Source organism: Apaloderma vittatum, unplaced genomic scaffold (genome assembly GCF_000703405.1).
Source record: "Apaloderma vittatum isolate BGI_N311 unplaced genomic scaffold, ASM70340v1 scaffold9966, whole genome shotgun sequence".
NCBI lineage: Eukaryota > Metazoa > Chordata > Aves > Trogoniformes > Trogonidae > Apaloderma > Apaloderma vittatum.
Window position 1 is genome coordinate 13,679 of NW_009723344.1, and position 25,765 is coordinate 39,443.

The window sequence follows — 25,765 nt, forward strand, 5'->3', positions numbered from 1 at the left end:
CAAATATTTAGTATGTGAGCTGAACACAGATTTGGATGCAAGAGGCTGAATAGACAGGTTGAGAAAGAGGTCTGAGAATTCCTGTTGCTATTTTACTGAGGGTGTTGGTTGCGTGGTGCACGAAGCTTGTACTATTACTGATTAGTGATAGGTGAGGTTAGGAACTGGTAGTTGTGGCAAGAAGTCGAGAAAGTAGAGGGGAAGACTAAAGTAGTGGAGTAGATCATATTTTGTGATCGGTTTCAGCCAATCTGTATGTTTGTTGTCAGTGGTAGAAGATGTTTTGTGTCTGTATCATCCCTCTGAACTGATATTCATAAGGATTTCCAGGCAGCTGTGTCAGAGTTGAGCAAGCTGAAAACTGTCTAGGAGTGTTTAGCAGGGAGAGAAGAGAAGGTATTTAGTGGTATTTGTTTGACAGTGTGTGGTGTGATAAGATTTTTAGTGTTGGCACAGAGGGTAGAACATCGATTGGGATACACATACAGGATACCCTAAGGTAAGAGAGTGAGGGGTGTAGATATTAGTGTTTCTGAAAAGTGGTGTTTTCACTGCTCAAGCCTCCAAACATAGCAGGGGTATCTCTGTGTACTGCACCAGCTGAAGTGAGGGATGTTTGAAACTAATTAATAATATGATACTAATCAGTTTAAAATGTGTCTGGTCCTAAAAATTTATGTAATGTCTTTTTTCTGTCATTAGATGAGGATTACAGTTAGTGGTTGTCTGTTTGATGTCATATGCCTTGCAAGGCATAATAATGCCTGTATTACTTTCAGTAACTGTGACTTAGGAGATTTGAACTTATATGTATACTTCAGGGCTAAAGTAGCTTTTATTTGGATTTTACAACTTGTGCATATATTCCTTACTTATTACTGCTGCAGATTTAAGAAGTTGGTGTCCTCTCACTTTAATTTTTTAGGAAGAGTGTTCTTATGGCTGCAGGAAATATTCAGAAACTTTCTCATAAATGTGACCTCTTATTTTGGACTTGGAATTGCTGCTTTTTGGGAGTAGAACAGGGGGAAAATTTGACAGACGTTATCTTCTTGATAATTACTCAAATATTTTTAGGGTGTATCGCTGATAAATTTACTCTAAGTATGTGACTTCCTCTCTCACTGCCTGATGACTGATAAGCTCTAGCAGAGTCACTTTAAAACACACATTAGTCACTGTGATTCCTCACCGCCCTGCACTGAAAGTGGTGACTAATCTCTGGGTCTGACTTTCCATTATGAAATGTAACCTTTACCATCGGTAACTGGGTGGAGAAGTTCACAAAACAGTCAAAAACATTCCTACCTCCTGTGCTGAGCCCCCCACCCCGCAGCCAGTCATCTGCAATTTTTGTGTGATGTGGAAAGGATAGGAGAGATCTGATGTGCTGTTCGGCTCTTAGCAGATCTTTAAACCTTGATGTCTCTTTTGAGAAGGATCTTGCTTTGGATAATGGTTCTTCAACAGTCTCTGCAGAGCAGACTGCTGAAAGCAATTAGCAGTGGGAAGCCTGAGACTCTCAGACAGCAAACTACACAGAAGTCTGATGATCCAGAGGTTTCTTTTGGCACTCTTTCGGAGTTACTTTGCCTGGTAAGACTGAGGTAGTACAGTGCCTTCCACTCTTTGTAGAGTGTTTATAGTAGTCATGTTTAATGAATGGAAAAAAGGACGTAAACCCAACATTTCTTTGCAGTGTTACAAAATATGCAGATTTTTTGCCTTTATTCGAAAGCAGCTAATTCAAAGTTTAAGCATCAGTTCAGGTTAGCAGGATTTTCAAAAGTCCAGATCTGAAATGCTGCAACAGGCTCATTTTGGAGAGGATGGATTAAGTAGGAAGAGGACTTATTCTTTATCTCATTTTTCTGGAGTGAAGAAGTTGCGAGGGAGTATTTAGTCTGTTGGAAAAAGGTCAATATTTCTTTTGGCTTTGAAAAGGGATTTAGTGATATACGTTGGCAGAGAAGGCAGCCAACAGTATCCCAAACTGTACTTAATAAGAGCATAGCTAGTATTTATAGGAAAGTGATTATTCCTCTCTGCTCAGTGCTTCTTAGCTGTGTCTAGAATACTGTGTCTGGTTTTAGGTCCTTGATCAAGGAAAAACATTAACTGGAAGCAAACCCAGTGGAGGCACGGTCAGGGTGGTCAGGAGGCTGGGTTGCTTCAGCTTGAAGAAGGCTCAGGGGTACCCGACAGCAGCCCCTTCATGCCTGCAAGGAGGTCACCAGGAACATCGGGGCCAGGCTCTTCACCGTGGTGGGAGGATGAGACACAAGGTGCATAATTTGTTAAAAGTAGTAGATACAAAAGAAAAAAGTAGATTCAAAACAAAAAAAAAAATAAAAAGCTTTTTGCTGCAAGATCAACCCTGCAGAGGAACGGGCTCGCTGGAGAGGTTGTGCATCTTTGGAGATGTTGAAGGCACAGCTGGGAGAAGCACTAAGCAACCTGATCTTGTGTCATAGCTGATCCTGGCCCCGGAGGCCTAGAGACCTCCTGAAGTTTCTTCTAAACTAAACTATTTTGTTAGCATTTCTGATGCTACAAGTATGACAGAACATTCTCAAAACCTTTGTTATAGGAAAGACTCTTAACCTGTAAATAAAACTCCTTTGTTTATGCCATACACAGAAGGATTATTGCGAGAATGAATTATGCTAGCACTCAAAGATAACAAATAATTGTTATTTAACACATGTCGTGACCTTCGTTCTTAAAAGGTTAGATTTTCTTCCCAGTTATGTACTCTTAGCCTGTCATGGTGCCAAGATACAAAGTACCTTTAAAGGGCATCAAATTCTCATTTACCAACTATGATATGTGGGTATGAATATTTTTTTTTTGTGCTTTTTGGGGCATACTTTTTCAGATACCTGGCACTGCTGTGGAACACACTGAATACTAAATGCCAGGAAAGTGGAAACTAATATGCTTCTTACTATTAGAGGTGTGAAGAAACAGAATTCCACAGAACAAGGAAAACTTGGTTTGTACAAATTGATAATCAGTAACCTTGAAGCTTTCCCACCTACCTGGGTAAGTGTAGGGATTTAGTTCTTAAAAGACAGCTTCTGATGGTATATTGTAATCCTAAATAAGAGAATTTCAAAATCTGTATCTCAAGAGGTAGGGGGAATATCTACTCTATTTCTAGTCCTGAAGATAGTTTTATACAGGGTAAGTAGTTAATGCTTTTTATAAAAGTTGAAATGTGTTGCAAGTGACAGTGACCATAATCTCAGTTCTGAGAGCATTTGAATGAACAGTACTACTGTAATACAGCTTTATCTTACTTGTACTTTTTTAGCATCATGTGAGCAAGAAATGTGTTGGCAGCCTATTAGAGAATGTAGATAAACTTGTAACTTTTAGATAAACTGCAGCTCACTTTTTGCATGCATTTATGTATTGTAAGCATAAACATTTTACAGCTGGAAGATGAGCAGAGCTCTGAAAATATTTTTACTGTAAGGAAATAGAACTGATAAGCAAAGCTATTAAACTGAATCGTGTTTCTGCATACCTGAATGTATTTTGCTCAGGTTTGGTTTAGCAGTTGTGGGGTTTTTTTGTTTTGTTTGGTTGTGGGTTTTTTGTGTTTTATATATAGATAATGATATGATATAGATAACAATATGGTATACAACTGTCATGTTCTCTCCAGTTGTGTCGTTTATTTTCTGCAGTATTTAGTTTACAGACTTCTCATAATTGCGAAATTCAAGAATATATTAAGCTGTATCAGATATTTGACCCAAACTTAACAAAAGCAAATGAGGTTTAAAAATACTACATAGAAACTTTTTCCATCTTGTATATGGGTATGTAGCTTTCCTTAATGTCAGAGTAGATCAATCTTACTGGTTTGGATGCTCTTGTTCTAATAGTACTGTTCATATTTGGAAGAGCAGGTTAAGACCTACTTATTTGGAAAGCCTTGATAAATTATACAAGTTAAAATATTTTGAGAAATATTTCAGAAGTTCCAAACAGTGGATGAGAAGCACCAATTGTGAGCTAACTTTATGTGAAAATGACCTTTATGTGAAGATCTGATGACTAACAAGCTAAATAAAACTGCTTGTTATTCTTAAGTTCTGGCATGAAAAACCAAATGTAGATGTGCTTTCTTACACATCTCAATGCTGTACCCCCAGTCAACTATTTTCTTTTAAATGGCAGCCAAATGGGGATGCGGAAAGCTAAAGGAGCTACTTGCACGGGAGCAGGTAGCAGCTCAGGGTAAACAGTGAGGACCCCTGCTGTTTTTGCATCTCTTTCACTTTAAAGATTTTCCTTGGAATATGTTGATCTTTGTGGCATTTACGACTTCTGCTGAAGTACTGCTGGTTAATAAGCTCTGATGATACATGTCTATTTTAAAAAGGTATTGAAGGGGTTAGAGAAAGAAAACTTGTTCTTCAAGTCTATGTGTGTCCCTTAGAGGAATTTTCTTTATTCTCTTGGGTTACTCGGCCAATTTTGTGAGTCGTTGAGACTCCCCTCAGTGAATGTTCTGTAGCTTAGAGCAATTTGGTTTGATTCTCAGATCCTAGGTGCTGGCTGGATGGCCAGGTCTGAGCATTGCTGCCTGATGAATGAAGAAGTCAAAGGGCTACTGCTAGGCAATAGCAGAGGATGATCAGACTGTTGGTGCTCTGTACCTGTCAGTGCCAGTCAGATTGACAGCAAGGGACTGAAAGGTTCAAGCAGAGTTTGTTTGTCTTTTGCATCAGTAGAGTTTCTGCTTTCTTTTAGAAAATGGGAGAAATGGTTTGAAAAGGTACTATAAAGGAAAGCCTTTCTGTTCCTACAGATCACTGATCAGATGATACATAGCACCTTGAACTATCAAGGTAAATAAAGGCTTGACCACAGTGTGCACTCTGCTTGAAATAATCTCCATGAGCCATCAGAAATGGTAGATCAATATGCCTTAGAATCCATTTAAAAGTACAAGGAAGGAACACAACTTTTTCCTGCAAGCAGACGTATAATTGCTTTGCTTAATAAGTTAATATAAAAACCTGAGTGCCACTCTACTTTTAGGTTGTTAGGTTATTGTTCATCAGTAGTTCAGATGCTCCTTGATTAAAATATCTACCTTTAATATCTGAAAATAAAATCTTAGTTTTACTTCTGTTACTAGTAGTTGTTATCTGAGGAAACATCAGAGGTCATTGCCTGGCTGCAGGGTTAACCATCCCCTTCTCTTTTGGAAGCAGAGTTTACAGTATGATTAGTAAGAGGGAGAAAAAGCATCTGAAGTACTGCTTGTTTTCTTGGATGTTGTTTTTTTTTGAGGGGGGTGGGTATTTGTGTGGATGGTTTGTGTGTGTTGGTTTAGTTTTCATATATTTGATTAAGGATTTGGAAAAGGTCAACCAATGACAGTAGATTTCTGAGAGGTTAATTTACAAATGCTTCTTGACTGTTTCAGTAGTATTTGTATGAATCTCACATATTAGGGATCTGAACCTTTACTTCTTTTCTCTTTCAGCAGTAAGAGGAACATCAGTGGGATTTACATGCTGACCGTGTTAAATACCTTCTCTGTTTGGAGGGATGAGGGGTGAATGACCAAAACCCAGGCACCCAACTTTCCAAGCAGTTCTGGGTTTAGATTGCCCTTGCTATCAAGAGATCAGTCATTGGACAGGTTTTTCCTGACCAGGTAGTTTTCTCTTAAGCCAGGTTCTGTGACGTACAGTTAGAGACACGGGCAGCTGTACTTTCCATCACGATGACTTAATTGTAAACAGCGTGGCAAACCGTGGCAGCCTGTGTTGGCACACAGAGACTGGAGGTGGTGGTAGGGTTGAAGTTACCTTAGAGAAACAATTAAAAAGAGAGAATTGTAATTTGCTGGTTGATACTGAACGCTTTGTATATAATCATACTACTTTTACCAGAGGAGCTGAGCAGAATAATAAAAATAGATAGATCACAACTACAGTAAGTGGGTTTACACTACTTTAAAGATGGGGAAAATGGCCTTTGCGTTGCCTAGAGCAATGCCCGTTCTGCAGAGGTGAACTGCGTTCTTTTCTCTTTGTAGAAAAAGTGGTTATAAAACTTAGACACTTACCTGTGTATTTGATGAGATTTTACTGAATTGACAGATGCAGCATGAAATAAATCTTGTGTAATAATGAATCTTGCTATTTGTTCCTGTTTAAAAGAAAAAATAAATCTAGACATATTTTAGAGTAACTCAAGGACAAACACAGATGCATTTGTAGTCTTTTCTTCATATAGGTTACCACATGTATATTTCTCATTTCTCTGAAGTTTTAGACATTATTTAGTGGGTACTACAGTAACTATGTAGACACGTTTTGTACTTTTTTTGGTTGAAATACTCATTTAGATGCAATAAAATTTAATGGAATCGATTTTCTAGATGAATCTAAATTACTTTATGCCTTATAAAATCAAGTCCTGTATTGCCCTTCTGTTTTCTGTCTTGTCATCTCAACTAAGAAGATTGCCTGATCAGTATGAATAAACCATGTTAATGTCTGTAGCAACCCTAGTGTCAAAAAGTAGATATTTTGTATGAAATGACCCTAAGCAATAGAATTTAATATTGGTGCAAACATGGATTCATCTTAGTCTTTGGACAACCGTGCTGTTATGATCATTAAATCTGTGGATCTTTTCCTAAAAAAATAAAAAGCCTAAATTAGTACTAGTCCTAAACTGATCACAGATTTATCAAGTTACTCAGTAGAAACTGACTTGAATTAGTTCACAATAACCATTTGTTGACTATATGTGTAAGTAGACTTGGATGGGCCTTAAAATAAGCATTTTTAAGATATTTGTTCAATGTCACATTACAAATTCTGAATGTCCTCAGTATCTGTTTTATTTTTTTTGCAGATGATGCAGCTCTAGAGGAAATAAAGATTTGTCTTCACAACTTGCTTTACAGTGTCTGAGTAGTGAAAGCACAATGGACACTTTTTAGAGTTTTACAGAAGTCAAAAGTCATCTAAGAACAAGAGCGTTGGACTTCAAGGAATAACAGACTTTTAGAGAGCCCAGAAACTGGTCACTGATAAACCTGATTTGGCCGTGCAGCTTGGGAATGAATACCATTGAGACAGCAAAGCTTGAAGAGCATATGGAGGGTCAAACCAATGACACTGCTAATGGCTACTCCCGACCCGCTCTCTCAGTCACTGAGGAGAACAAAAATGTCACTAGCAAACCAAAGGGCTTGTCTAATGGCTTGCGAAAAACAACAAAGAAATACCCCGATTACATCCAGATTGCTATGCCTGCAGAGTCTAGGAACAAATTTCCTCTGGAATGGTGGAAAACAGGCATTGCCTTTGTTTATGCTCTCTTCAACTTGATTCTAACAACTGTCATGATCACTGTGGTCCATGAGAGAGTACCTCCAAAGGAACTAAGCCCTCCCTTGCCTGACAAATTTTTCGATTACATTGATCGTGTGAAATGGGCTTTTTCTGTATCAGAAATAAATGGAATGATACTGGTTGGGTTATGGATATTCCAGTGGTTGTTTCTTAGATACAAGTAAGCAGCTGGATTTTATTTTTAAATTTTTTTTCTCTGCTGTATGTTTTCAGTATGTTAGTTTCCCTCATTCACTTTGAATAGAAGAGATCTTATGGTAGGATCTGTAGTGATATCGTAGAATAGGGCTGGCAGGGAAATGGCAAAGGGATGAGCGTTTAGAAACTATTTCAGTATTCGTGTTGGGTATGGAAACCCGTGTTTCTCCTGATTGAATAATGTTTTCTAAATCTGAATTTCTGACACCTATGATGTACTAGTCAAGTGCATTCTGGGGTTGGGCTTTGCAAAATGTGTTCACTGATGTGACAATGTTTAAACAGGAGGAATCATAATGATGTAAAAAATCTCATCCAAATCTGAGGTGGAACCCATTGTCTTTTACAGCTAGTCTAGAAGCTCTTTCATTTGCCTTAATTTGCTTAAACTAGATTTATCTAAGTAGGTGGTTATAATATTGGACTAAAAAGAGAAGGTCACTGAGTCAAGGCAAGTTATGCCTGACAGCACATCTAGGTCAGACTGAGGCTACGTTAAATTGGTTAGATAAATTTGGGAACTTTGTGGTAGTTATGTACTATCGTGAGCTAGTGAGACTAAAATCTGAAGAAAGACTTTTTAGTATTCGATTTAGAGAAGTGCGTGGTGAAGAGCAGTAGGTGAAGCTGCTCTTTAATTCCGGGGATTTCTCTAATAGTTTGAGCTCTGTAACTCTTATATGGATGTTCTGCATGTGAACTTTGTACTCAGTCTTTTTTCTCCCTCTTCCTTTCCTTTCAGATCAATAGTGGGACGCAGGTTCTTTTTTATAATAGGAACTTTGTATCTGTACCGCTGTATTACTATGTATGTTACCACCTTACCTGTGCCTGGAATGCATTTTCAGTGTGCGCCAAAGGTAAGAGCCTTTGCTCCTTAACTTTTGCTTTAGTCTCTGTTGGAGTCCTTATGGCTCATTAGAGGAAATAAAAGATAATATTCCAAGTGTGATACAAATTACTTCATGCCTTCAGGAACATAAATAGTGATAAACCAGAAGTCGTGTAATACAGAAAGTTCCTTGAGCTGTTGCCGCATTAAGATGTTTTGAAGGAAAGTACCTGTCTTGAACTGGAGCTGCTACCAAATTAGTAAGCTTGTTTGAGGCTCAAGCTAATCACTTGAATACTGCAGCATTTTTATTTTTTGCATGGTGGGATACCTAAGGGCAGTGTTGTAATTCAGACTGATACACAAGCTTATGTTGCAGTGTCCTTTTAAAAACCACCACTATCATAAGCTTTGTCTTGTTTCTCAAGTTGTTTTGTCAAGAGCTATTGCGATACCTGAAGTCAGCTGCCTATTTCTGCTTCCAACCTGCAAAATGTATATAAACGTGACTAAAGAGAGTTCAGCTATTTAAATGAGCCGATACATACAGAAACATGTAAATGCTAATATTCCTACAATAATATTTTTAAAAAATCATCAGCGTAGTTAAGTAGAGACAAAGAAATTCTGTTGCTGCTGTTTTATGTTACTAATAAAGTTGTAGACGTACAATTGTCTTCAAACAAATTGTGTGGGCTGCACTGAAAGAGCTGTGCACTTGAGAGAGTAAGAAACAGTTTGGTTGTGCACTGAGAAGATAAGCATTCTGAAACTGAAGAATACTTTCTCGGAGGATAAATTTGTTATTTCTTGGGTAGACTCTCATCAGCCTTGAGGTACAGCATCATGTCTACTCAGTCTTATTCTTTCATGTTGGGACAATTTAGAAATATAATGGATGAGCTACTCTTCTTATGAATCAGTATCTGAAAAAGCTTTATTTAGACACCGCTATTGTGAAGACTTGACTGTTTTGTTCTACTAGCTTGGGGAATGACTTTCTGTACTAGATTGTATATTGGAGAGTGGGAAGAGGTAAGCAAAGGAGAACTTACATGTCTGCTGAAAATGCATTTTGCTTATATTAAAACAGGATGAATTCTTTGAACTCTAAAAAAAAAAAAGTGATAACTCTTCCGGATTTCCTTTTTTTCCCATTAAAATATTTTTCTGATTATGGAAAACTCAGTTATCCCTTCTTCTTGTTTGTTGGGCTTTTTTCCCAGAGTTACTCTTTAAACAGCTAGGTGAAACTGTTTGCCTAGTATCTATGAGAAATCAAAAGTAGATCCTAATGCACGTTTTCTTAAAAAAGAAATCCTCTAAATCTGAGTAAGCCCTGACTGGTGAGTTCGTAACCAAATGTAAAATTAAGCAGATCTGAGGGTTTTGTGCTGTCAAAACATTGCTCATCTCTCAACAGAATGACAGCGGCAGTGTGCAAGGTTGTACCTTACTGCCACCAGTTCTGAATAGATTTTATTCATTCTGTCAGTGGCTGTTATGAGATACCAGACCTTACCAAGTCTTGATGTTTACCTTTCCAGTATATTCTGCATCTCACTCTCATACAATGAATATTTTAAAACAGCCTGGGAAAGCATAGACAGAATGTTTGTGTTATCAAGCTGATCTTTAGCACCTGTCAAGTTTGATAGGTGTGCTTATTTGTTTAAGAATATGTGAAAGAAAGCAAAAGAAAATTAAGATAACTTGTGCCCTTTTTTCCTTGTCTCCCTGAGTCTGCTTAGCTCTGGGCAAGAAGTTTACTACACAAGTCACTTATGGTGTGTCTTAAACTTTGTTTTGTACCTTTTTGTTTGATGTTCTAGTTGAATGGAGATTCTCAGGCAAAGGTTCAGAGGATCCTGCGACTGATTTCTGGTGGTGGTCTCTCTATAACTGGATCACACATCCTGTGCGGAGACTTTCTGTTTAGTGGTCACACTGTGGTATTAACGCTGATCTACCTGTTCATCAAAGAGTGTAAGTGATGGCATTTCAATGCACTTCTCTTGTTCAAATCAGTTTTACTGGGAAAATAAATGACAAAAGTGCATGTAAAACTAGGGTTCTCCAAAAGTCAGCTGTACACCAACTGTATGGGTATGGGTTTGAAATAAAAATTCTGACTTTGAGTGAAAATGGAATATCAGTGTAATTAAGGAATTAACGTGACTAGACACATCACTTCTATCTTTATAAAAAGTATTTACTGGTTGACTGAAGCAAGCTAGTTTTCATTATTCATTGGCAGGCTCTTCAAATCTTGGGTAAAACGTTCAGATTAACTCTGTGCAGGTTGGCTGGTATACCTTAGATTTTTAAGGATTTTTTGTGGGTTGAGCACAGTGCCATTGCATGCTTACATGACATCCAGAAGCAAAGTTTTTTAAAGCATGCTGTACATTAATTACTGCAAACAGTGAAAAGTTGATTCATGCTCCTTGGATGTCTTCTGCTAGAGTCTCCTACTTATGCCTCTTGGTGTTGATAAGAATTCGGCAAGCAAACAGAAGATATAGTTGGGGTTATGGTTTCCCCTCTTTGCTTTACATTGCTATGGGGCATGGGGGGAAAAAAATTCTATCCATGCTACACGCACAGCATCAATTGAAGTTTTGGAGAATTGAGCACCACCTTCTAAATCTGATATATGGTAAACAATGCTTCTACCCTGGGAATTTGGCTGCTCATGAATGTGTAATGGGGAGTTCCCTTTCCAGTTCATGTTTTTGGAATTTGAATCATCTCTCCTACTGTTGTGTCCCAAACTACACAAATGCTAGCTTGGCTCATGGGAATGTGTAATTCTCACTGAAACAAAAATAAGACTAGCCAGCATTAGCGGAATGCCTTCCTTTTATTAAAATGTTGAGGCAGGGAAATGCTGCAGTGCTACATTCTGTCTTAAACAAAAACCACAATATGAAAACTCCTGGTTAATACAACAAACTTCAAATCTGCGGTTGTAAGACATGCTTCTTCAAACAGTGATTTAAGATTCTGGTTATAGCCTGCTGATTCTTAGGCCTACATATTTCTTATAAAGTGAACATCACTGGGGAAGTAGCATGTGTAACTCATCAAAATTATCAGAACGGTATTGGGAAAACAGCCTAATAATAAATGTATTGCTTGCCTTGTTTTGTGTATGTTATTGCAGCTTAGTGCTAATCACATATTCTTTAATACCTTTAGTATCAGGAAAGATGCAGATAATGAGGTGGTTTTGGGACTAGTATAACTTGTGTACTTTTATCATAAGGGGCTGGAGGAATCTAATAAGCGCTTTGCTGCCTAATCGTTAGGCATGCATTTCAGTGGCATTGTGCTCTATAAATGAGAAGTGCATAGCTTTCCTTTTCCTGCCTCCCATATAATTAGCAAGATGATATCTGAGCAAGAGCTTCAGCCCTGTAATTGCTCTGAATTAGAGACTGCTTATGGTATTCTTTTCTGCTCTTTGGATGACACGTCTTCAGTACAAGATGCGTTCTGAGGTTTTTATAATTTCTGGCTTAGTGGATTTTTTTGCTCTGCTCTTTCTTTCATCTTCTGTTGATTCTTCGCTTATTCCCCCTCCCTCCAGCTCTTTTACACGGAATACTTATTTACATTTTTAGCCTTGGTATGTCTGTCTTGATTGGGGCTGTTCTCCTCAACTTTTTGAGATTACTTGAATCCTTTTTTTTAATTTTGTTTTAATTTAGTAGATACAGTTTTGTCTGCAGTGTTTTGGGGAAAGTTAATAAAATCTACTGGTTTGACACATGCAGCAAAATTTAAGCCCTCCTACAGTAACTGTTTTGCACAGACCTCTCAAACTACCGCTGGGTTGGCTTGTTGAGATCCATAACTTTTCTGTGGTATTGTGTGGAAGTAAAGGCTGACCACTGCCCCGCAAGGCAAGGGGTGCCAAAACCTCCCACTGCGCATGAAATGAAGTCTGTTAGCCTGTCACAAGTTATGAATGGTCTTTGTGACACCCAGGGCTTTTTTCAATGCGGAAAGAAGCGCGAGGGAACTTTTCCACTGAAGTGGCTTAAATGCATTTTGAAGAATAGCTTCACTCACATTTGTTAATCCTTAATGAAAGGGTATAAATTCACGTACTGTACTTCCCCATACAGTGTATTCTTTTTCACAGAACAGAGGTTTCACACAAAGTAGTTAAAATCTGGGAATTAAGAGTGTGTTTTCCTGCTTAGCCTGTGATCTCCACTCAGGTTATATCAATTCTAAATGTTTTACTTAAGTTTACAAGAGCACAGACTGTAAAAAGAGCAGAGGTTCAGTACACTCAAGTAAAGTAATCAAAATGTATGTCTTGCTTCAATTCTGTCTCTTCCTCTGCAACCCATACACTAGAACTGTTTTAACTGGAAAACTTAGTGTGATGAGAAAATGGGTGACAGCTCTGTCTAACTGCAGGCTCATCTGGGGTTCATTTTGCAAAGTACGAACACCTCAGTAAGTATGTACAATTCTTGAATCTTGTTTTCTGTGTCAAAACAGGGTTCATGTACTAGCGTAGCATACATTAGTTATGTAGTAGCCTTAATTAAATTCTATTTTTATCTTTTGTCCTTCCCTTTGTGGATTGTTGTAACGATGTATATGGCTTTTTTGTGTGTGTTTTCCCCGTCACCTCTATTTCACAGATTCACCACGTCATTTCTGGTGGTATCACTTAATCTGCTGGCTAATGAGTGCTGCTGGCATAATTTGTATCCTTGTTGCTCATGAACACTATACCGTAGACGTCATCGTTGCTTACTATATCACCACGAGGCTTTTCTGGTGGTACCACTCAATGGCTAATGAAAAGGTGAGAGGCAATTACGTTTAGAATCCATGTATAGCCTGCATTTGTTAATACTATTTAAAGGTAATAATTAGTTCTTAATTTCATAATAAAAATATAAGTTCCATATTGAAGTTCTAACAAATTGGGCAAGGGGTTTCACTTTACTGTGGTTTAAGTAAATCTTTAATGGATTAAGATGTTTGGTTTTTTAATCTGCACCTGTTATGAAGTTATTTCAAAATTTATTTTTTATGAAGTTACTTGTAAAATTCCTGATATTTGGGCTTAAAAACTTTTTTCTGAACTTTGAGGTTTTAGTGCTGTGGTAAATGTATAGAATAGCCCTTGTTTACCTAAGCTTATGAATATACAGCAGTTTAGTAATAAAATTTCTGACCAGCCTGAGTTAGCTAGACCATCCTAAAATTCCAGTGACAGTTCTGTATGAAAGTCTACTGTTGAGAAGGTATTTATCGCAATAGTTTCAAGAACACTTTCAAGTAGGAGCCCTTATGTTAAACCCTTTTAGTCTAGTTCTCAAGGATTAGCATAACTGGAAACATGACATGCCTGAAAGGACGAGTCTAAAAGACTTGAGTGCTTTGTCTCTGTAAATTTTGTACAACCACAAAACATCCCTTTTTGTCAAAGCTGCTCAGTTCGTAGTATACTTTTGGACTCTGATGTATATGCTATCTCAGTGCTCTTGTTTTTTCTAGGCTAAATGCACCATGTCTTTGCAGAAATGCATGCAAATGTATTGCTTTGTTTGTAATTGTCTTGACTCAACATAATCAATTATGCTTTAAACTGATTGTTTCCTTTTCCTCTTTACCTGCTTGTGCCAATACAGACTTTAAAGGTCTCTTCGCAGACAAATTTCCTCTCTCGAGCCTGGTGGTATCCAATATTTTATTTCTTTGAGAAGAACGTGCAAGGCTCTGTCCCATGTAGCTTTTCCTGGCCAATATCTTGGCCTCCCAGCTGCTTCAAATCTTCATGCAAAAAGTATTCACGGGTTCAGAAGACAGGAGAGGACAATGAAAAATCTACCTGAAGAAAAGGAAAGCATCTGCTCTGTTTTGTTTTGGGTTTTTTTTACCAAAACATTAATGCTGTAACCAAAGTTCTTAAGAGGACTACGCTGTAACTGAAGAAGTGGACCAAGCTTCTGTGCAATTGATTGGAAAGACAATTGTAAACACACGTATTGCCATTTCCTAGGTTTTCCTGTCATCAGGCTGTGCAGACCTATTCTGCTCTTCAGTGCTAACAGAGTGCACCGCCGATGGGACTTTTTTATTAAAGAAAAAATGGAGCAGGACTTTTGCTTTACTAATGAGATAGAGGTGCCAAAGACCACATTAACACTTCCATTACTAACTATCACTCGTCACAGAAGCACCCAAAAATCTCATCTTCAGAGTTCTGGAGTGCGTAAGGGCAAAAACATGCTAAAAATGTAAAGGCACAATATCGGCATATTGAGGTATATAAAAAAAAAACCAACCAAAGCAACACAATTGTGGGAAGTGGTTTGTTGCATTATTCTTGCTAATGAAAGGTAAGGCCTGTGCATGACTGGTACAGCTGGAAGCGAGTCTCAACTTTTTTACACCCTGGCCATATGACTATCTTATGACCCAAAAATACTATTTAGCATCATTATCTCCCATATATTCACCGTGTCCCAGTTTTTACATTTTTATTAGTCGTTTTATATTTAAACTGTTGTGCTACCTGATGACTTTGCAAATTAGAAATAGCTGCTAACATCAGAGCTCAAGGAGACTAAAATTTTATTTTTAAAAAAAGACACAGTTTCAAACTCTGAAGTTTTCATGGCAGTTTGGCCTTGAGTCTATAACTGTACAGTGCCTATCGGTGTATGGATGTGCATATACCCACAAAAGCACACACTACTGTGTAGTTAAACACATTAAAACAAAACTGCTTACTGGAAAGAGTGATTATACAGTTCTAAATTCAGGCAAAAGTCCTACAGATCTCACCTGCTGGAGGAATGCAAAGCAAGGGGCTATATTTAAAAGAAGCTTAATTTTAGTAGCTACTCTTGCTGAAACTATGTAGCAGGTTTGCTTGAGAGCCATAGTTCTGCCTTGAATTTTTTTTTTTTACCTATTGGCATATGTTTCTGTGGCTTACTTCAAAAAAAAAGTGTGAACTTAATACCTGCAACAGTAGCATTTCTTCAATTATTATCTAGAAACATTTCATATTCTAGTGTGGTAGAACAAACATGCTAATCCCTTTTTTTTCTCAGTGTTTCAGTCCAATTAAAATGTTTAAGCAAGTTGGCTGAGAATCTGGGAAAATTACCATGGTGTAAGCATGTAACAAAACCACAAATTAACAGCAACCTGGCTCTTGTTGGGATTTTCTTGGTTTGTATTGTTGGAAAAGCAAAGTAGAAAATTAGCATACCATGTTTATGCGTTCATGTTCTGTATTAATTTCTGCAGTTAACTCAATTTTATTTTCAAATCTTCAGTAAAACCTGATTGCAAAGGTAAAATGCGTGCAGCGTTTCCATGCATTAAATGTTGAAGTGATGCCAACATTAAAGAAATGCTGCTTATTTTAAGAATGTCTTGAATCGAGTGACAAGTGTGAATATAATTTAAATAATGACAATTTGTTTTTTAAAAGTCCAGTTGAAGTTATAAAATGCAATACAGAGTATTCAAATATGATTTTTTTTTCAGTTAAGGGGATCAATTGCTATGAGTTGTACATGAAAATATTATTGATGTGCAGTTCAAATACTTTTGTGCATTATCAAAGTAATACAATAAACAATGTTCCTTACAATACATCCTTGGTAAAACTTAGCTGAGAAAGAAATTCTGCTGATGTTTGCCTTTCTTATTTAAAATACGCTTCTTGGACTCTTCTAATATGCCCCTGGAAGTTGGATGTGTGTGGGCATAACTATGTTTTCATTTGCTTACTTCTGGCAGACCTTGAACAGCTAAAAGGCCAGTTTCAAAATATTTTTATGCAAGTCCTTTTTCTGTGTCGTAGAAAGGAATCTGTTCGATGTCAGTCTGTAACTCTCCCGAGATACTTGTTCTATTAATACTCCTTCATAGAGTGTAGTATTTTTTTGAAGCTGAATTCTAAGCTTTGTGATATCTTAAATATGGTCATGTTAAGCCACTTGTAGTAATGCTGTCTTTTAGAAATCATTAATTAATTTCATTGGTGGTAACCGTGCCTTCAAAATAACGTGATGAAAATCGTTCCAGTAAGGAGCTTAAACAGCGTTGGTTTTCATCTGATGTCTGAATAATAAATACGTTGATAGCATAGATAGATAATTGTCTGCATAGCCACTGCCATGTCTCAGTGGGATTGCTGTAGTATTTCTGCAGATTAGAATTTCTTCATGCAGGATGAGGTGTTTAGGTTTTTTTACACTTACTGCTATTTCTGCAAGGAAAAAAACAAACATGAAAGTGATGAAATAGAACCAAGAAAAGATTATGCTTCTGTCGAGCAGTGTGACCTTTCATTCTGCTGCTGAATTTCAGAGAATCTGTAACTGTAATACAAGAGGAAAGTTTAAATGGCACCTCTAGCTCAAAATACTTGATTTCTGTTCTGGTTTGGGCCTCCTTAAGTGCTTAAATTTTCTTTGTTGTATCAAAGGCCTCAAAAGGGTGTGTGTTTAATTAGCAGAAAACCCCACTTTTCTACTTCTTAATAGCTTTAAATTGCTTTTGCAAACTTGGATGGTATAGATCTGTTTGAAGACTCTCAAGGCCTGTATGGAAGGTGAGGAAATGAGGTAAGTAAAATGGTACATGCTAGTGTTTACTGCTGTAGTAATCTACCCAATACAAACTACAGCTGGTACATAAAAACGATTAAGAATTTAGAGATCATTATATTTATATACAATGAAGCTGCAAACATGGTTTCAACCTAAGAGAACAAAGGATTGCAGTGGGTAAAAAGGACAGGGGGAACTTAGACTTTGCTTAATGTACTCGATTGTAGGCTTATTTGGGCTGTATGTGCCCAATGTGTTTCAGTTTGTCTCTGTAACTCTTTTTTCCTAGAGTTACAATAATCTTTCTTACAGATGTCACAGGTGCACCTGTACTGTGGCTATAAATAAAATGCTCTTTCTCTCTAGTGAAGAGCATTTACATGTCGAACTGCCCAGACACCGAGAAAAAAAAAAAAAGGCACTACACTTGTACACCTTGCATATCTCTATGGCTTAGATGCTGTTGTGTGCTTTGCATTTATGAAATAAGCTTTCTTAAATGCCTATACCTAAATTTAAACCTGGATTTAAAAGGTTAACCTGAGCATTTAAAAAAAGTGGTGCTATGTAGTCATGATACAGATGGTTAGTTCTAATCCTAGAAATTATTAACATATACTTGAAACTGCTCTAAACTGACATTTTTATGTCAAGTGCTTAGCACTCCCATGTGGACATAAATGGTACTAAATGTTAATCATTCATTGCCATTTTCTTGGAAAGGGTGGGGTAGTAGCAAGAAGACCTGCACTAAATGTTGCTATGAACTCTAGTACAGAATTTGCTTCCCTCCTTAAAAAAAAAATAGGAGAGAAAAAAGAAAAAAATCAAGACTATTTCTATGTTAAGATACTCTACCTTCATGTAATAGAGAAATAAAGCGTAGTAAAAGAGACAGAACTGGAAAGTATTTTAAGATATGGGAGAGAATTCTCTTAATTAGATTATTGCAAATTGACTTAAAATCTTTCTGAACTCCAGCTTTCTCCCATCAGTACTGTCTGGCTAGGCAATTTATCCAGAGTTGTTTGATACTAACCCATATTCTTTTTCTTACTTCAGTAGATACAAAGTACTATTTACAGTTCTAGAGACCAAATCCATTAACTTCAGTGCAAGGTGAAGTCTTTCCATTTGACTTTAAATGAACTTTCCCACAGTTCTTTTTTAACTTAAAAAAAAATCTTAAAGACTTGTGGGGTAATTCTGAAAATGTGTCCAATCTAACAAATGTACTGGAAGCATTGTTCCTTACTGGCAGATTTAACAGCTGTAAAGCTCCATTGTCATCTTGATATTTTAATCATATATGTGTGTTGGACTTAACTGGAAGTCTTCTTTAGGCAAAGTTAGAGTATACTGTCAGATTGAACACTTCTGAATTTAAGTGTCCTATACCAGGCATTGTAAAATCAACATCTTAAATTCAGTTACTGAAAAAAGGGATCTTAAAAATAAACACTTCTGTTGAACACCATTCAACTGAGAGTTGCTGCTTGAGTGCATGTGAGAAAACTAACCTAGTGTGCCACAGAAGTAACTTAAAGCAAGGTTAGCCTTTGTATACCACTTCTTGATGTTTCCCAGTGTCCCCCCAAAAAAAATTGTGCTGACAAACTGAGAATGAGGACAAAGTCTTTTATTCTGGTATTAACAAGGAAAAGGAAGGAAGATGAAAGTATTGAAGTAGTAGTGATCATGTCTTTTCACATGAAACTGAGCTAAACCAACATCTAAGTAATGTAGTATTAAAATTGTTCATGTGTTGTAGTGCTGCAAAAAAACCTGCACAAACCTATAAGGAAATGGAGTATTAAGCACTTCATTGTATAGTACAGATGTGTGTCTGTGCTTTAGACTATTCTCATCCATAACTTATAATATAAAAATTAAACCCAACTCAGCTTGGAGATTTTAAAATATTTAGACGACTAGCAAATTTTCATAAGCTGTTCCTCCAAGCTGTCACTAATAGTTTCCAAAAAGCACTGCAGCACATTGCTCTTGTTTTGTAGTTGGCTCAAGTTTTCATGGATTTAACTATATGATTAAATCTTGTGAACCTAGAAAGTAGTGTGTAAGAATTTCTGGCTATGTAAGTGTTGTAGAAAAAAAATTCTAATTCTGAACTAATTTTATTTTGGTAAATAGTCTTTCCTAACAAAACACTTAGAATGCCTGAGCGATGCTTTAAGATGAAGTAATGATATTGTTCAGTCTCTGGTATGTATCTAAAATACTGATGTTGAGGGATTCCTTCTTCTGGTGAAAATTAGTGCTTTAAAACTCAGGAAGATTTGACTTGTTCTCAGTGAAAATATTTTAATTCCTGAAGACTTGGAGTTTAGCAAATACTATGAGAAGTTTGTTTTCTGTGCCTGTTTGCTGTGGGCTAACCTTTAATTTAAAGATACAACCTATCTAGGAAGAGAGAGCAAACCAGCTCTTGCTGGGATGTATTTCATGACTTTTGGAATTATATTGGCTGCATGCTACAGCAATCTTAGCCGTACCGGATTAGAAACCACCAATATATTACACTATTATATTTATACTATTTAGTGTTCTCTCTTTTTCAAATTATTCTGTATCAGTTGGTCCAGGCCTAGATGAGGAGTGTTTTCCTTTACTTGCTGTATAGTTAGTCATAACTGGGTTTAGTTCTGGTAAATGTCAACGGAGAAAATGTAGATCCATTGTATGCAGTACCTAAGGTGTTTTTAAAGTCTGTGTGTGTGTGCTTCTTCTAGCAGAAATATGTGCTCTGCCCATATAATATTAATTTCAGCTCTTGTATTTGCCATCTTCATAATAAGGTTTTTAGGTTAGGATTCATGAAACTACAAAGACTTACTAGAACTGCAGAGTAACTAGAATGTGCCAATTGAGATTAATTTCAACAAAATAACTGGTGAAATGTGTTTGAAGGTGACTTCTTTTTTTAATAAATTAAGACAAAAAATAGTCAGAAACTAGTCTGAAGTGAGCAGTTGGGGAGCCAGGCACCATGCATGCGTGTGCATGCAGAGTGGGGGGCCTCTGTGGCATAAATGATATTGGATGCAGTACACACAAGCTTCTCTGGGAGTATAAACTAGGTTATATGTATATAGTAAACTGTGGGTTGTCTTTCCACATCCTTCTGAGCTTCTTTCAGGTTGAGGGCACAGTTCTAAAGATGGCCATAGCTAAAAAGTTTAGTGAAGATCACTTACCAGAAAATTGAGAAAGGGGCTGAAGAGGCAGGCATCTGAGCTGTGGTCTAACTCAAGAGTATATAATCTGGTGTTATTTCAGGTGTGGAAATCACATTTAAAATGAGTGGGTCTTGTTTGTAATTTAAATAATTATTTTTTATTAATACTGTTTTTAATTAGAGACAGTAGGAGTGCTGAGGTTATCAAGAGGAAATTTATCTCACTGCTTCCTTTTACCTCTGTCAGTGAAGTGTTTGTATATGGACCTCAATATTACTAAACTCCAACACCTCTTCCATTTTTATCAGTGCTTTCTGACTTTCACAGAAACTGGTTTTGCATTCCAATTTTTTCATAATTTGTTCCCACTCAAAATGCTGCTTACACTTTAGCCTAGGCTGCTTTGGGCTCCTGTCTTTATCTGCTTCTATTAACTGCCTCTTTTAAATGGCTTAATACAGAAAAGTAAGATTTACATTTGAGAAGGCTCCAAAATTAACACTAAAGCCAAAAGGTGTTCTCATCAGACGCATCTTTGCACAATTTGAAACTTGAAATTATTTTCAAGTACAAAAACCAACATCCTAGGGCATACTTTCTAGCTCAGGAATAAATTCTTGCTCTTTCACTGTTTAGTATGTTGTTTATTTTCCTGATTGAGGAGAATTGAGAAAGATAAATTCTGGCAGTTTAGTGAGGTCAGGGTCACACGAAGGAACCTGAAAATGAAAGAGGAAATAATGGGTTTATGGCTGTGGTTCTCATGCTTTCCATGTGAGTTCCATGAGAACTCTAAAGACTTCTGTAAGCAACAGTACAGGATGTTATTTTTAACTGCAACGTGATTTCATCTTTGTAGGCTGACAGCTTTTCTTGCATTATTTCTCCCAGGCTGAATCTGTAGCTCTGGATGTTAATTGGAGCTATATATCCAACCTGGGAAAAACTAGGCAAGAAACAGTGTTGGCTGATGCGAAGCCCTAAGATGGTAATGTAGGAATACTGTAATGCTTGCATGATAGGGAGCTAATATACAGCTTTTTTTCCTTTTAAAGCTTTAGGATCCAGTTCTGCAAACGCTATACAGCATAATGATACTACTTAGAGACCTTTTTTTACTGTAGTTTTCTGCTGTTTGCAAACTAGGCCTCATATTTATATAAATTCATAATTAGCAAGAGTTGGCTTTTATGTTGCAGAACTCTCAGGATGACACTTTCTAGTGCTTTCAGCTATTTTCGTTAAGTGGATGACAGCTCAGTGTTGTGGTTTGTTGTACACCGTGAGATACTAGAGTTGTGATTTGTAAGACATTGCAATCTATGTTCACTATGTAAAAAACACTACTGCACTAGGTGTACTTAAAAAAAAAAAAGCAATAATGTGAGCATCTTGTAGCTTTTATCTCCAAAGGTGCTATTTGTCATGATCACTTGCACTGTTGACCACAAATCTGGTAAAAACATGTTAAAGAAATTGTTCTATGTGGTTTACTCAGCACACACAAGTTGAAACTTTATGGTCAGCCTGTGTACTAACAAATGCAATACTTTGTTGGACTACTTTCATGACTACAAACATCTTTAAAAATCAAAAACCTATGTCCCTTTATGGTGCTAATGATATCTTAAAAATTATCAAGAGCTTATATCCTCTTCTTACCCATGAACGTTAAGGAAATCTGTTGTGACATCTTTTCAATAAAGCAAGATTTCTCTACATTTTAAGCCTGTTCCAAATGCTTTTTATAAAAATATGACCCTTTTCTATTTCTGTTTTATATAAAAACTGCAAAATAGTATTTTTAATGCAGGAAAATGTTAGGAATGTATATGCTTAGTATAGCTACTATTTTCTGAAGCTTGGTCTAAAATACAAGAATTCTATTGTGTAGGATTAAGACATAAACTAACATTAAAAAAAATTCTCTGGCTTCATCATTGTTAAAACCTCGGAGACAGAGAGAGAGGATGTGAAATGGACAAAACTGTACTAGGGGAACCCTGGATATGCAATGTAGATCCACCTTTTCCTGAAACTTCTGACAAACTTGTGAAGGAACATGGCCATGTAACAACATCTAAAGAACAGAAGTGAAACTTAATTATCAAGATGATTCATAGTAGGCCATTGTAAAAAACACATGTAAGAGCCTTTAAACTTGGGTTGTTTAGATTGTGGAACAAGGAGTAATTTTAGTTTTTCATCCTAAGACAAGGAATCTCATGAAGCTTTAAGACAATCTTGTGCCTTCTGTTGCAGAAGATCCTGTTGCTTTTTTTTTTTCTTTGCTTATGATTTTGTTGCATATAATGGACAGTGCACTTCAAAACTTTTCATTTTAGGGCATTTTAGGGCAGCAGTATGTACATTTTCTTTCCATGGAGACTACAAAGCCTTTTGTTCTTGTTAAACAACCTTCACTATCCTACTGCAGTCAACTCTGGAATAAATATAACACTCTTAATTGATAGGATGTGCAAAGGTGCAGAGCGAATGCCATGTCCAGGCACACGGGCGAGCGCGCAGGGGATGTGCACAAGGGCGCAGGCCGGCATGCTGCAGCGCGCTTCCTCCGCTCTGAAGTAGTTGCGCTCGGAGGTTTCGGTCGCTAAACCACTGTCTTTCACGTACCAGAATAAGTTCTTCTATACCTAGGACTCCGAAGAAACAAACAGGCTTCTTCTGAGATCTGTTGTCCTGAACTTCTGTGTCTGAGTAAAGATATTGCAGATTCAGGGTAACAATTTAAAGCAGAAACAAACCTGCCATCTAGGATAAAAGCAGGGCTGGCTTGGGTTTTTGTTGAGTGAAGATGAATAGACAAGTAACAATAGTCTGCATGGTGTCTCGCTACTTGTCTCGGTGCTTGCTTTTAATAGTAGGACACTTGGAAGAGCCAAAGATAAAGTGATCCTTAACAGTTCTAAACCACGTGAAAATACAACTTTCCCATCTGATAATTACCAGATACTTCAGAGAAAACAGGTTGTCTTTTTTTAATTTACCAGAAAAGTGCAATATTTACAGATTAAGAGATAAATGGCAGCATGTTTAAATGCCCTGCAAAATTGAAACCTGTGTGAGCATGTGACACGCGCCAGACTGAGAGCAGATTTTTAGCATTATCTTTTGCTGTTACAGAAACTTACTTGTGAGTGCACTAGTCTAGCTCAGAACTTTCAAATACTTACAATATTCTTTTGACAGAGTGTTTTTGTGAATAAAGTGCCTGTAGAAATAAAAATCCCAAAGTTGCCTGCAAACTCAAAAGTGCATAAAAACACAGCCCATACTTGAAGATAATGGGTGCTGACTCAACAGCTGTATAGAATAACTGCTCAACAGTCCTGAGTGTCGATAGGATTCAAAGATTAAGATAAAGTTTCAGAAAGGAATATTGTATTGTTTTTGAGAGCTGACTGTGTTAAACTGCCAATCGTTCTGCTTGGGCCTTAACTCTGTAATTTGGTTATCCATAAAGAAAAATGAGTTCATTTTAACTCTTTTCTTTTTTAGCACTCAGTGACAATCTTCGCTCCAGTAGGGTTTTCTGCTTGCTTGCCGCATTGAGTTTTTTTAACCTGTTAAAAGTAGAGTCACCAATTGCTTTGATTACTCAGTTGAGGGCAAAACAATTTGAGGAATGGATTTTCCTTAAGTGCAGAATTAAATGGGGATGGTTTTTTATTACACTAGTACTAGGACTGAGTAGGAATGATTTCTAAGGAAAGCATTATAGTGCTGAAACTTTTGTATGCCGTTATTTGGGGTATGCAGGATTTTACTAAAGTACTTGGTTATATTTTGCTGTTAACTTTATGCTTTAAAAAGAGGCTGTTTACTCCTAATTTTAGTGGGGAAAACTGACTTGAATATTGCAACAACTTCTGTTATTTTTAAGTAGAAACATCTATTTAATGATCCTTCAGAGCAAAGGTTACATTTGATCAGCAAATTAATTTAAAACTATGGAATTTGTCTCATTTTTACCAAAATTAATGTGAAATTTAATCTCCGGGCAACCTAGAATTGGCCGTATGTTACCGAAACCAATCTTTCAACTGCATATGAAGGCAATGAGAGAACTTCTTTATCTTGTGCTACTTTTCAACTAGGCTGAGGAGGAAGTGAGGCTAGATTACACATTTCTGAAGAAAATGGGCAAACCCAGTAGTGTTTCAGCTGTGCTGAATCGCGCTTAGCTTCTGATTTTCAGACTGTAGAACTTAAACTTTTCTTGAGACTTAGATTTAAAATGTCTTTGGTTCAGATGAATTTTCACTTATTTTTTCTGTATTTTTCTAATGATGCATTTTGTTGGTGTACGTTGTAATTAAATACTGGATTTCTGCCTAATATGGACACAAAAAGAAGTTGCATTCTGTTCTGCCAATTTAAACCTGCAAACTAGTTTTTCTACTTTGGTTAATCCATGGCTATTAATATCCATTTGCTGTTTATGTTAGAATAAAGAGATATTGCATTCAGTTGCCTTAATTGCTTGGCGGAAGACTGATCTTGACCATTTGAATGAAGCTTTATGTATTTCTAAAATTCCTGTAAGTTACGTATAATTGCAATAAAACCTTTTTAATATAGTTCAGCCGCTGTTTTAAGAGCCACTTGTCACTGTCTTTACTGAATGTTCAACTATTTAAAAAAACCGCCTTTTTAAGTGGGTAAGCACCATTTGTACTTTTGTATTTTGGGGGGGACACTCTAAAGGTGTGCTATACTTGTGTTATGCCCCCAATTCTTCTCTCTTTTAGTGAGGGAGTATTAAGAGTGTTTATTACAATCACTGATGCTGCAGCACATGCTTTGGAAGACCACGCAAATAGCATTTTTCAACATCTAAATACCTTCCTAGGGATTAATTTTTTTGTTGTTTGTTGAGCAGCTGGAGAAAGCACACACTAAGGTGTATTTTGCAGGGAGGAAGTTACCCTGAACTTCAGTTGGATTTTTTTGGATTTTGGGGGTTGGTTGGTTTTGTGTGTGTAGGCAGGGAGGGGAAGGGGGTGGGGTGTGTGAGTTTGTGGTGCTTTTAATAGTGAGGAATAAGTACTTAATAAGAACTTAAAACTATCTCTCCTCTAAAATCTAGGTGCCACTCAGAGGGGCCTCTCTGCTGTCCTGCCTTTACCTAGAGCTGGGACATTGTTCCAGGTTAGTCCTTGGTTATGAAAGCAGATAATTTTGGTGTATTATAAAGAAGCTCCAGCTTTTGTATTTGGGAAGGCGAAGAAGGATCTCTTATTTTTCCTTCTAACCCGCAATAAAAATAGATGTTTGCATACAGGGCATTTGAAATTGTCCTACAAGGCTGTGAGGAGCAGTCACCTTTTTTTCTGCTAGGTGGACACAGGTGTTTATGTCTAATGAAATCTTTTAAGCTTGGACTAAGCTCGAGTGCAGAGCTAGCTTTTTACTCCCCTGGTGACAAAAAAAAATCTAAAACAACAACCCCCACAACAAGACAACACCCCCACAACCCGAACCCCCGCCCTTCCCTGCAAGAGCTTTGCCTTT

At 37.1% G+C, this 25,765-nt stretch overlaps 1 protein-coding gene across 1 annotated transcript; it reads left to right on the forward strand.

Annotated features, from left to right (window-relative positions):
- Positions 1-6,903: 6,903 nt before the first annotated feature.
- SGMS2 (sphingomyelin synthase 2) lies at positions 6,904-14,564 on the forward strand. The gene is made up of 5 exons (XM_009872078.1): positions 6,904-7,557; positions 8,338-8,455; positions 10,260-10,413; positions 13,092-13,258; positions 14,091-14,564. The coding sequence occupies exons 1-5, from the start codon at positions 7,103-7,105 to the stop codon at positions 14,292-14,294; spliced, it is 1,098 nt and encodes a 365-aa protein (XP_009870380.1). The 5' UTR covers positions 6,904-7,102; the 3' UTR covers positions 14,295-14,564.
- The last annotated feature ends 11,201 nt before the right edge of the window (positions 14,565-25,765 follow it).

Bases quoted from the DNA above. Each gene is read 5' to 3' on its own strand.
- SGMS2 (XM_009872078.1), top strand. From the start codon at position 7,103: ATGAATACCATTGAGACAGCAAAGCTTGAAGAGCATATGGAGGGTCAA. The intron at 8,456-10,259 runs GTAAGAGCCTTT...TTGATGTTCTAG, and splicing joins ATTTTCAGTGTGCGCCAAAG to TTGAATGGAGATTCTCAGGC. The intron at 10,414-13,091 runs GTAAGTGATGGC...TCTATTTCACAG, and splicing joins CTACCTGTTCATCAAAGAGT to ATTCACCACGTCATTTCTGG.